Raw genomic sequence first — 13,435 nt, forward strand, 5'->3', positions numbered from 1 at the left:
GGTATTAGGGGAGCTTATGGAGGAGGGGGTATTATCAAATCCCTCGGTTTTTGTCTTCCCAAACCTCACCATAGAACCAATCCCACGGATTAGAATGGGAGACTGGACAATATCCCTTCATAGTGTGGCATCCAAACGAGCCCCTAATACCAAGTGTGAGAGGGTATTGTGTATACCCCTAAAGCCCACTTTGGTAGTCCAAAGGAGTAATAGTCTCAACCCATTTTGGATTACCAAACAAAGTATTGATAGTCCCTTGGGATTGATAATCCAATCCTAAAGGCTAATACCCTTATCAAACGGGACCTTAGTTAGTTACTCCTACGTGGTGGAGGACCACATCCAGTACAACCATGATTTCAAGAGACATAATTTCCATAAAAATATATTACTAATTGATTTTACAAGGGGTTGGCAGGACATGTAAATAGGCCATGTTTGGCTAGTTGGGACTTGGGAGTAAAAACAAGGAGAGTAGTTAAAAGGATTCACTTGAAATAGACAAGTAATTTGGTCACAAATCTCATGAGACTCTGCATTTCTTGCTTTGGATATAAAAGAATCCATAGATGGCGTACCAATCTCTTTTTATTGAATAACCAATTCGAAAGTTTTCTACCGAGAATTCCCCCATTATAAGTAATTAAGGCTCCGTTCCGTTGAAGTTCTTATTTTTTACATACTTATTTTTTGTTTTACTAGATAGGTCATTCTCTTATAATACATCACCTTTAATTCAAACAAGTACTTATTTCCCTGAGCAGAACAAGACCCAAGTAAAATGCTAAAAACAATCCAATTGAGGTTAAAAAAATCCGTTGCAATTTGTAAAAACCTATACATCAATGCGTCCAAATATATTGAAAAGTATAAACAATGCATTTAGGGTGTATTGGGATATTTTAATCTGCTTAATGGTAACTCAGTGAACTGTCAATAAGAGAACCCATGAGCTAAAAGGCAGATGACAAGTAAAATGTGTGAACTTGAAAAATCTAGCCTGTGACAAAGAAATAAGCCCAATAGAGTTTAGGACCAAATTTGGATTTCTTTTTTCTTTTCTGGTAGAGTACTTCTTTCTGGCCAAACATACTATGGTAGATGAGCAGCACAGAGATATATATTCTTTGACCAGTTTACTCAAAAATTGAATCTGTAAATCCTAAGTATGTTTTTGTCGTAGTTTCTAAAAGGGAACTGATATTCACACTCCCTATTTTGTCTTTTTTTGTTAAGACAAAAAAGGGAGCATGGATAACAAAAAAAAAGTGTGAATATCAATTCCTTTTCTAGAATCAATTCGCAAAAAATTTTCTTAGAACCAAACAATGCGGCACAAAAGGTAATTTTTGGAGTGCGAAGGACATCATCCTTCTCACAACTGCGTACAAATTAAACAGCGATAAAGATTTATTGATTTCATTATCATCTCTTAAAAGTAAATACTAATATTAATATACTGGAGTATGATTTAGCAAAATTTTGCCCTATTCCAATAAACTCTACCTAAACACAGTAACAGACGTCGCGTGGCCGATACTGGACTACTTAGGGACTCCAATCCTTTCATCATCATCATATGGTAAATCGTCGAATGCAACAGAAAGTTCTGATCTCAAGAAAAGAATGCAACATAATGCTCACATACAAGGGAATAAAATTATTTCAAAGAAAAAAACTAATGTTACAAAACTGTCTCGATAAGAGCTATTTATGGACGACCGCGCCTCAAAAGAATATGGTAAACTAGGACTAACAAACACAACTTCGCAACCTTAACAGCTTCTGCTACAAGTGGTCAATTTTTTCCTCTTCCGCTAACATGGTGTACCCTTGCCAAATTCACTACTTCTCGAAAATAAATACTATTTCATATAACATGCCGTGCAGTATTAGACCTGAACTATAGCAACATCTCTGCAATCTGAACAGCATTAAGAGCGGCTCCTTTCCTTATTTGATCACCGCAAACAAAAATGTCCAACCTGTTCAAAGTTCCCAGTCAAGATTGAGGGTTTGAAAATGATTACAAGGGGGAGAAACAATTGGTTGGTACTGTAGTCAAAATTTACCCGTAGTTTTCTTCCTGAGAAACATCACGGCGTATTCTGCCAACTGCAACATCATCCTTGTTCGACACTTCCAAGGGGGTAGGGAAGCGATTGGCATTCCGGTCATCAATAACCACCACACCAGGAGCACTCCTAAGAATATCCCTTGCCGTGTCCTGGTTGAAAAACGCAATATTGAATCGAGAATCAGTCCTCTTCAGAGAGAATTAAGAACAAAAAAATTTCTTTGAGGCCTTTCAAGGATACATTTGGAATGCCAAAAAAAACCAGTACCCATCATGATGATTAAGGACTTCACTCAATTGCGTTGTGATAAAACAATTGAATGACTACTCAGCATTGCAACATTGTGTAGTCAATATTTGGTTTTACAGTAATTAGCCAGTCAAGAAGACACATCAGTGGTACTGTGGTATTATCATTGTCCAAAACGGAGATGGAATTACTTGTTTTGTTTTCCTCATTAAAAGAGCATTAATAATCAGATGTTGGGGCTAATTGAAACTAACAAACGGAATCGAAAGAGGTCTAGAAGAGCCCAACAATGGGAATTTAGATTGGGCTAAATGAATAACATGTGGTCATAAACAGTACAAGGGGCTTCTACAATTTAGTATCCTCCGTTGATAACGAAAGAAACATGTCAATTTTTTCTCGCTTATGAAAGAAACCACACTCACGAGTCACCCAGTCAAAGTTTGATGTGAGCGTACTGTACTGTGAAAATATAGACTCATTGTAAAAAAGGATTAACAGATGTTTAACTTTAGCTCTAGCAAAAGAACCATGGACCTTTTCCTTGTTATAACTAGGATTAACAGATGTTTGACTTTAGCTCTAGCAAAAGAACCATGGACCTTTTCCTTGTTATAACTCACAACAAGCCTAACAAAGGGAAACCATATTATCAGTTCCAATTATATCCTCCAGACCACAGAGGTTTGGGTGGGTAACTGCAATTGCATTAGAACTGAAGACAGGGAGAAGTGGAAGCAGAAGAACTAATGAAACCAAGTGGGATCTTTCATGTTATGATCTTTGAGGAAACAAATAGTCTTTTATCAAGTCAACAAAGCCATGACCATGCTCGCAACGTTGCAGGCAAATTCGAAAGGGAAGGCAGGATAAAAAGTTTCTAGCCACAGACACAAGTTGTAAGTTTAAGCCAATAGTGATTGAAAAAGCGCGCCTAGGCGTGAGGCGAGCCTGTGAGGCGTCACAGGTGTGAGGCGAGGCGAGGTTGGGAGAGGCTGGCGACTAGGCGTGAGTTGAACAAACGACTAGTCGCGAGGCGACTTAAAAATCGCGCCTAGGCGTCATTAGGGCAAAATACAAACTAAAGACATCTTATATTCCAAAAACACGATCAGGACATAACTCTTTGCTTCTCTTCTCTGCGGCGTCAAATGCGATCAGATCTTCTTCAAATCTCAGAGGTAAGATCAGATCTCTTTCTCTCTCTCGAACGCCTCTCTCTTCTTATTTTCTTCTCCTTTTCTTCTTTTGCCGACAGCGTGTGTGTATAGCTTCTTATAAGGGCGCCCTTACCGTATTAAAGTGAGGACGACCCTTTCCTGACCAATTTGTGATGATCCGAGTCGCTCAATGTGTTTAGAATGTGATTTTAAGGGTAACTACTAGAAATCAACAAAAAAAAAGACCGGGAAGGGCTTCATCCGAACAGTTTTTATTTGAACTGTTCAATAAAAAACAAACAAAAACTGCTCGGATGAAGCCCTTCCCGGTCTTTTTTTTTTGTTGATTTCTAGTAGTTACCCTTAAAATCACATTCTAAACACATTGACCGACTCGGATCATCACAAATTGGTCAGGAAAGGGTCGTCCTCACTTTAATACGGTAAGGGCGCCCTTATAAGAAGTTTATATATATATGGCGAGGGATCTAGGGACAAAACTTTTGCCAAAACAATAGACACTAAATCCTAGCCATTAAAATGGACGGCTGAGATTACAAATTAAAAGGCGCACTCTCACTTTCCCCATTCATATCTCACGTGTTTTCCACTCTCTCTCTCTACGGTTCTCTGTTCTCCCTCTATCTCTACACTACTCCCTCAAGCTCCTTCACCCAGAAACTCCCACAGTCGGCAATCGAGCATCTTCTGCTGACCTTCCGGCCTCCGGCAACGAATGAAATCCGCCTGAGTGCTCTCTATTTCCGGAAACTGTATCTCTATCTCACCCCTCTCAAAACCCCAATCGAAGCCCTAATTCTGGTGAAATAGCTCCGGCGACAATAGCTTTTCCTGTGAATACCTCTAATTATTGTCGACACTGAGGTAATTTCTTGATTCGAATTCTTGATGAGGTAATTTTTGGGGATTTTTTGTTTCAATTTGAAGGACAGAATGGCCCAAAAAAAAATTGAAAGCAAACAATTTGGACGCTTTTATATGCAAATTTTTATATGACAACCCAACGGGTCGGGTTACACTGTTTGCTATCTTCCTTCAAAACTTTAAATTGTTGGCTATCTTCCTTCAAAACAGTGTAATCCCAAGCTGGGTGATTCTCGTCAGATGCAAACAATCTAGACGATAGCTTTTATATGCAATCCAACGGCTTCCAATCTAGAGCTATAATATAGTTTATTGACATATGATTGTAGTTTATTTTACATTAAAAAAGTTCATTGGGATTACATTGAAAACAATAAAAAAAAAGAGTTTGTTTGCTCCTTATGAAGGGTGAGCAATGGAAGAACCTTTTGAATTAAATGATTTCGAAGTAGACAAAGGGTTAGAAGCCCCATCAAGTGGGATGTCTTTTGAGACAATTGAAGAAGCACAAAAGTATTATGAAGATTATGGTAGGCAAAATGGTTTTTGGATTCGTACTAGGACTTCATGCAAAGGACGAAATTGGTCTAATGAAGTGACTAGTGTGCTATTGGTTTGCGCAAAAGAAGGAAAGTATGCTGCGAAGATTGAGAACAATGGTGTCGTGGAGGAGAATGATGAGACAGAGGAAGATGGGAAAGGGATACCAAAGAAAAGAGCTAGAAGTTGGTCAATTGTTATTGCAAGATTTTGAAGCATGCTAGTCGAAGGAAAGGCCACAAAGTGGTTTGCTTATTGATACTAATGCAAACTTTTGAGTCCAGTTAAAATTGAAATTAGGTGGAGGATTGAGATTTGGTGTGAATATTTTTTATTTTTTGTTTGCGCACGAGCTTCCTCTTGAAATTCGGTGGAGGATTGAGAAATATGTATCTCAATGTCATGGTTATGTGATAACTTTTATTATCATTGGTGTTTTCATATTGAATTTCGAGACATTTTGTTCTTTGGGTACATGAGAATCAGTGGATGTGCATAGTTTGTACTGGTGTATGTACAACCTTAATGTATTTTGAATCCAGATCGAGTTTCACTGATTTGAAACCTAAAAAACATCATGCTGTCTCTTTTACTTGTTTCTAGCAGTACATGATGGATGAAGATTGTCAAGAGGGTTGCTAGTCTTATCGTTAAGTTTTCCAAGTGCCAATCAGGCTTGATACGATCATAGCGCTATACTTTGTCTGAGGCAAGCTGGGCTCTAAGATGATGAGAGTGCTCCATTATTTGCTTGTTTTGATGCCGCTTCCCCATTTTCTTTTAATCTTTGCAAAGATTAATAAAATTTTCTTTGCCGATTAAAAAAAAAAAACCATTATGTGTTCTATTGACTATTGTCCGATTCCACGTCTGTTTGTGAATGTTGAATCCTTAATTTTCTTGCGATCTCTAAGTCCCTCAGAATTTGAAGTAATTTTCACTTCTTGAGAATGTTTTTTTCTTAATTTGTTTCTTTGAAAATAGAAGCTTATATTGTTCTCTCTTTTTCTGTTACCTTTTCATTTATTCTCATGGAAAAATAGGAACATTGAGAAGATATAAAAAAAATAGTTTTCCCAACAAATTCCTCTACATAATCCCAAAAAAATTATTGCCACAGAAAAATTAAAAAATTGGTTTTACATAATTTTACATTCATTATAGATCTCATTTTGTAGATTTTGTCAAGTAGATTACAGAAATATAAAATTTATGAAAATTGAATTTGTACAACAAAAGTTATACACATTTTAAGATTTACTAAAATTAAAAAGGGGAGAGAGAGAGAGCACAATGAGAGAACATGAGTGAGAGAGAGAGAGAGAGGGGAAAACACGTGAGATGTGAATGGGGAAGCGAGAGAGTGTGCCTTTTAATTTGTAATCTCAACCGTCCATTTTAATGGCTAGGATTTAGTGTCTATTGTTTTGGCAAAAGTTTTGTCCCTAGATCCCTCCCCTATACACACACACACACTAGAGGTGGCAAATGGGCGGGTTGAATACAGGTCAAATAGTGAACGGCTTGAAATGGATCGAGTCGAATATGGGTCAAGTCAAACCTGCCCGACCAAACCCATTTTCCTTCCTTTTTTTTTTTCCCTTCCCATTTTTTCCTTTCCTACTTTCCCTTCTCTTTTCCCCCCAACCCGTTTCCATTTTCTCCCTTTTTCCGTTTTGTCCTAATTCAGAATTTCGATCGTAATTTTTTATATTTTAGATTCCTCCCATCACGAAAACACGATAATTCACAAAAAATCGAAGAAAAATTAATAAATGCAAAAAAAATTTAAATAAGGACAAAAAATAAGCCAATTAGTTTATTTACCCAAAATCCAGCCATAAGCCAATTAGTTTATTTACCCAAAATGCAGCCTCAACTGTAATTATATCTTAGGTGTTGTTCAATCTAGGCCGTCCAATACATTTTTGGACGGCTCGGATGTGCCTGCTCAGACACCACGTCAACCTAGTGACGCGGTACCCACCCGACTCTGAAAAAATCTCTTCAAAGCCAGCTTTGTGAAAAAATCAAGGCGGTGATGAGAAAATATTAAAATAGACCATCTTAACAATTAACAAATGGAGTACTAGGCAGTGATGAGCGGCTTGTGTCCTCGTCGGGGCTGGCAGCGTGGACGAGAGAGAGAGAGAGAGAGAGAGAGAGAGAGAGAGTTGGCAAAAAGAGGTGGAGATTGCTTAAACTGCACAGAGGATCTAAGATCTATTGGACCGACAGCACAACGGAAGCAATGAAGTGGAGATTTCCTTCACACTTCAGCTCGTAATCCATTTTAACTTCAACCCATATAAAACCCATTTTAACCCATCTAAACCCATGTAAATAGGGGTTGATATGGGTTCAACCTATACCAATCCATATTATAATATGGGCGGGTTGGGTTGGGTTATAAACGGGCGGATTTAGGAGGGTTCAAAAAATGTGGGTTGAAATTGCCACCTCTAATACATACACACGCACCTCTCTCTCTCATCAGTGGGACACACACACGTATATGCTGGGTCGTCTTCTTTTTTTTTTTTTACACATGCTGGGTCTTTCCTTTTCTTTTTTACACATACACACATAATATATATATATATATATATATATATATATATATATATATATCTCACGCATGCTGGGTCTTCTCTTTTTTTTTATACATACACACATAATATATATATATATATATATATATATAAATTTATATATAGTAATGATTAATTGAGATTGCCACCTCTAATACATACACACGCACCTCTCTCTCTCATCAGTGGGCTGCAACCGCTGCACACATACACACGTATATGCTGGGTCGTCTTCTTTTTTTTTTTTTACACATGCTGGGTCTTTCCTTTTCTTTTTTACACATACAGACATAATATATATATATATATATATATATATATATAGATATATATATATCTCACACATGCTGGGTCTTCTCTCTTTTTTTATACATACACACATAATATATATATATATATATATATATATATATATTTATATATAGTAATGAATAATCAGTTTGTATATATTAATACTACTGTTGTTGATCATATTTTATCTCCTTTGTTTGTGTATATATTGTAGATGTCGAATAGAATCAATCCTATTTTATGAGCATATTTTACGTATTTCGTATGTTGGATTGTTGGTTATCATGCAATATGGTGATGTTTATTCTTGTTTTGATGGTAGGAGTGAATATTGGTCATTTATGTAGTTTATATTTCTTTTTTTTTAAACACTCGCCTCGCTTCAATGAGGGCTTTGTCGCCTCACGTTCGTCTTGCGTAATTTATTTATTTATGCCTAGAAGTGATTCAAAACAAACAGCAAGAACTACTGAGTTAGAACACTAAAATTGTCACGAAAGCTATCTATAGCTCAAGTCTCAAGAACTTATCCATCAACCACTGACAAAAGTTAAGGATAGAAATTCTACCGAAACATGCATAGGAACAATAATTAAGGACTGAAAACTTCAGACAGAAAATTGAGTTGAAATGCAATAATACCTCGTCAAGGGGCGTCTCAAATTGGAGGTTTATACTCTCAGCATGTGCACGCATAACTGGAACTCTGATGCAAGTTGCAGTTACTTTGACATTCATGTCATTCTACAACAGCAGATAGAAGTATTTGTCACTGAAAACGAGAATCACCATGCAGACTAAAGAAATTGACCAAAATTTGGACACATACTTTAGTCATAAAGCTCCAGGAAAAGGGAAAAAAACACCGTTAATTGAAATATTTAGAAATAAATCTGAAAGACCATGGCATACACTTACCCAGATTTTCCTTGTCTCTTTTACTAATTTCATTTCCTCTTCGTTGTAGCCATTTGACAGGACAGGTGCATTGTGTGAGAAGAGATTAAAAGCATACTGCAGGTAGTTGAAGTATGAAGAGGAAAATTAGACAAATCAATAATAACTGATAATCGTCCAAATTCATAGTAAATGAGAACTTAAGAAAAGAAAAGAACAAAGACCAACCTGTTGGCTGAATATTTTACAAGTTGGCTGTTTTCCTTCCAAGACCTTATCACAACACACAGAAAAGAAATCAAACTTTTTGAAGCCGACTAACCAACTTATCCCAAATTTGCTAAATACAAAAGTTAATAGAATACTATAGAGAAGATCTTAAGATACAAAAAAGCACCTCACGAGTCTGCTGTTCGAGCTCCTCCATTGCAGCAGCACCAGCACCACTAGCTGCTTGGTATGTACTCACAACCATGCGCAACACCTGCATCATCATGTATGTGATAGTCGATGGATGAAGTAAAACATTAGCCTCAAACAACTAGTAGGGTTAGGCATCATAATAATAGATACATTTCTCTTGATTGAGACTTCCCTACACACACATATAGAAGCAAAGAAGAAGTTGGTGGGTCATGCTTGAAGTAGTCTATCTACTGGACACTTGTCCTCCTAGGTTGCAAAGTTTGCTTCGTTACTTCTAACAAATAACATTAATAAGACACGTTTGAAGAGTTGCAAGACAAGTGTTGGGTGTGTCTGAAGAGAGTCGGATCCGAGAAGGACATCACGGCACACGCCACCTTCTAGTGTCTGCTTGCCAGGATTGGACACATCAGCCAGGTTTATAGCCAAGCTTACCATTGATGTCGAAGTCAACAAGCAGGAGGGAAACAAGATATTAAGAAGGGGATCCATGTGTGCTTAGACATCGCCTTCAAGGGGCACTGAGGATTTCAAACTGCAGAAAAGGGAGCGTTCCACTGGAGGAAAAGGTCGAGACAGGAGGTGAGCTCATGAGCACAGAGAGGCATCAGAGCCCTAAACCTGGTTTTAAGGTGGACTCTCCTATTTTTGGAGACGGTTATTCCTATTCCATATGCCGAGGTCATATATAAAAAGGTAACAATCGGATAACAACTTCTCACTGTGCTCCTGATTTCTTTGTGTTCTCTGTATCAAACTATTTAAAATTTTCCCTTTTATCAATTGTTAATTTAGAGTTACTATTGTGTAAAGTCGAAAAATTAACTTGCTCGGGATGCAAAACATCCCAGGAAGAATCGCGCAGGAGAACTTCGTTCTCATAATACAAAGTTTATCAGTAACTCTAAAGATTATGATATTCCAATATTCAGATTTGTAAATTTGACGAGTATAGTTACTTTTTGTCTTGAGGAGTTAATAAGTAGCAGACCCACTAAGATTCGGGGTCTACTTCAAACAAATCTTTATTTTCAGAATTCTCTTCATCTAAGAGAGAAATATCTAGAGTTCCTATTACGCAATAACAAGCATTCATGGGAGCGGGCGAGACATGACAGCGACTTAAGATTCAAAGTACTGTTGAAAAGACTAAAGGAATGGGGGAATGAAATAACTACCTGCTATGTAGCACTGACACTTTGTCCGTAACTCTAATCCAACGTGTACCATTTTTTCTCAACATTTTTCGAATGGACACTCTGGAGACAGTTTAAAAAATGGTTCAAACACACTCGGGAGACTCGCAAAACAAGTCAGGGGTGGTAACTGCAATAAGTAGAGCTAATGAAAAACTTAGAGACGTCATGTTTTTTGGGTGACTGATGATAGTTTATAGATCATAAACACACATAAATGATGAAAAATTTACTGTCAGAGTGTAGGCGTCGTGTCCGCGTCGGTGCAGCATAAACTACCAGTAAGAAAGAAGACACTACTATGAGCCGGCCCGAAGTAGGAAGGATTGGATGAAGAGATACTGGACACAATCTAAGAATGTGAGGCACTTTGAGCTTAGGGATGGGAAGAAACACACGGGCCCCTAAAACAAGGTTAGAGACACAGGGGTCTAAGATGATGTGAAAAGAACCTTTGCATGAAAAGAACCTTTGCAAGGTAGGAGAGGGGAAGACCTTTAAGCAATTTTGTCATCTTCGCATATGAGAAAAGTTAGCTGTACGTCCATCACTCATAGTACAGATGTTTCTCTTGGAAGTCATTTTTCCTAAAGACTCTCAAAACCTCCACCTCCTTTGTCTTCTTCGTATTCTTCTTTCCTCTCATGTTCTTAAGTACATTGGATGGATTTTACGATTTCTTACATGGACAACTCGTTTGAGAAGTTAAAACTCAGATGGTACGTAACATACAAAGAAAGGATAATCTTATACCTTAGGCACACAAATTTTAACGAACTATTTTAAATTGATTCCTTCTTCTTTCCCATCAATCTCACTATATAGGTTTCATTTTGTGAGAAGCCCAATTCTTAATTGTTAATAAAAGCACCTTTGGCTTGTGAGAAAGCTCAATTCATTCCGTTAATAACAGCCCCTTCGGATTGTGAGACAAGAACGAAGAAGAAGCCAATAGAAAATACTCCCAAAGTACATGCAATCATTACAATTACATCACATCTCAAGGTGTCATTTTTCAAATTACCCTTCATTGTAGCTCACCTACAGAATTATAGCGATAGATATTAATAAGAATAATTTTGGAAACTTACCAATTCTAGATTTTTAATTTGGAACATCCCGAAATAGGATAATGAACCAACAATTAGGAACGGAGAGAGTATCACTTTTGTACTTGTCTCACCATTTCTCACCAAATCACTCAACCCAAATGAATTGATTTGGCTAGAAACACAAATCCTTTCTTTCATTTTCTTATCAAGTACCTCAATCCAAACGGGTAAGGAGATCAATATAATTCTGGATATGCTTTTTTGTTCAATTACCTTGGCACGTCGATGAAGAGGCGTGGCGGCCATCAAGCAAATAATAGTCGAGCAATTAGGGTTAGCAATCAAACCCCCCTTCCCCAACTTAACCCCCGCCATAGCCTCGGGATTCACTTCCGGTATCACAAGGGGCACATTCTCATCCATCCGAAACGCCGAGCTATTATCCACTACGACCGACCCACACTCCACCGCCACCGGCCCGAACTCCTTGCTGATCGATCCGCCGGCGCTGAACAGCGCGATGTCGACGCCGCGGAAGCTCTCGGGGGTGAGCTCCTCGACGACGTAGCTTTGGTCCTCGAAGGTGATGCGCTTGCCGGTAGAGCGCTTGGAGGCTAGCAATTTTATGGAGCGGTAGGGGAAGGAGCGGTCCGAGAGGACGGAGAGGAATTCCTGGCCGACGGCGCCGGTGACGCCGACGACGGCAAGGGAGGGGGCGGTTTCGCTGAGGGACATGCGGACGGTGAAGGGGGAGGGGTGGGGGCGGAGGGCGGCGGGGAGGCGGGAGAAGGTTGCGGTGCGGGCGAGGAGGCAGTGGTGAGGGATGGTTGAGGTATTCATGGTGGTGGTGCTTGTGACAGCCACAGAGTAGAAGAGAATAAACAAACCAACAAACGATCAGAACAAGATCACAAAGTTTTACGTGGTTCCACTCGAGCACAAAGCAATGTATGAGGAATCTGGAGAGAGAGAGGGAGACGGCGCTGGGTGGCGGAGTGGGGGTTGAAGAGTTGAGGAGGCTGGGCGGCTGAGTGCAGTGTCGGCTGTATCTTGACTTGGTTGGTAGGGTTTTGCAGTCAGAGAAGAATTCGGCTATACTTGTCTTTTGTGGAACCAACTTTTGAATTGGATTAATGATTTTTTTTTAATAGATTTTAAATTATTTATTTGTCAGCACAGGATTATTAAAAATGGAAAAATGAAAAGTAATTATATAGATTTTTAAAAGAATTTGATTCAAAGTACCTAAGGCCTTGTTCAGTTTAGGTTTTGAAGAAGATTTTTGAGAATAATGAGTGGAGCAAGAGAGAGAGAGAGAGAGAGAAAATTTATAAAAAGTTTGCAAAAGATAAAAATGAATCAAAAGAAATATGTTACTCCAGGTGAAAGTGAAACCTCCCCAAAATCAAATTTGTAAACCAAAAAAAAAAAAAAAAAACCATATGAAAGCAATTTTTTTTGATAAATCAATAATTTATTAAATTGTATCTGTTCCTTTTATTTTTTCACTAATTTATCTCGTGAGGTCAAATAAAAAACTGGAAATTTTAAGAGAAAGAAAACGTCTCTTTTTGTTCTCTCTCTCTGCTTTTCTTTACTCCCAAAACTTGGCATAAATATAGCATGAGATCAATTTCATCGTGTGGTTGGTCAACTAAAATAAATACTAAGACAATTAACAAGATGCAATTTCATGCTAAGATAAAGAAAATTGAAAAAAAAAATGTATGGGTTGTGCAATTCGCGAACTATTTTGATTCATAATTGGAAGTATGGCTACATGGGGTACAAGATTACGGCCTACATTTTTAGGATTTTGTCTTGTGCGAAAAATTTCAATTCTCATCTCAACTGAACTCCTGAATTAAACGCTTTGGGTCCACTCCCAACCCAACTTCAGAATGAACTAATTTGTTCATTTTAGGGAACTCGCCAAGAATATTTATACCAAAAAGAACATATTAAACACGGACCTTGCACTAACACAACTAAACTATTAACAATCATCGGTCTGTTAGTGAGGAGTGCTCTTTTAGAGCTCCATTGGTCTAACAATCATCGGTTATTCAA

The 13,435-nt window shown here is 38.1% G+C and overlaps 1 protein-coding gene across 1 annotated transcript; it reads right to left on the bottom strand.

Moving 5' to 3' along the window:
* Positions 1-1,595: 1,595 nt before the first annotated feature.
* Positions 1,596-12,474, bottom strand: LOC131301731 (uncharacterized). The gene is made up of 7 exons (XM_058328124.1): positions 11,639-12,474; positions 9,089-9,175; positions 8,920-8,964; positions 8,713-8,808; positions 8,437-8,538; positions 2,073-2,227; positions 1,596-1,985 (listed from the first exon to the last, which is right to left on the bottom strand). The coding sequence occupies exons 1-7, from the start codon at positions 12,203-12,205 to the stop codon at positions 1,904-1,906; spliced, it is 1,134 nt and encodes a 377-aa protein (XP_058184107.1). The 5' UTR covers positions 12,206-12,474; the 3' UTR covers positions 1,596-1,903.
* Between the last annotated feature and the right edge of the window lie 961 nt (positions 12,475-13,435).

Source organism: Rhododendron vialii, chromosome 9a, assembly GCF_030253575.1.
Source record: "Rhododendron vialii isolate Sample 1 chromosome 9a, ASM3025357v1".
NCBI classification, from domain to species: Eukaryota; Viridiplantae; Streptophyta; class Magnoliopsida; order Ericales; family Ericaceae; genus Rhododendron; species Rhododendron vialii.

Bases quoted from the DNA above. Each gene is read 5' to 3' on its own strand.
- LOC131301731 (XM_058328124.1), bottom strand. From the start codon at position 12,205: ATGAATACCTCAACCATCCCTCACCACTGCCTCCTCGCCCGCACCGCA. The intron at 9,176-11,638 runs GTAATTGAACAA...ATGATGATGCAG, and splicing joins CTCTTCATCGACGTGCCAAG to GTGTTGCGCATGGTTGTGAG. The intron at 8,539-8,712 runs GTAAGTGTATGC...CTGCTGTTGTAG, and splicing joins AAGAGACAAGGAAAATCTGG to AATGACATGAATGTCAAAGT.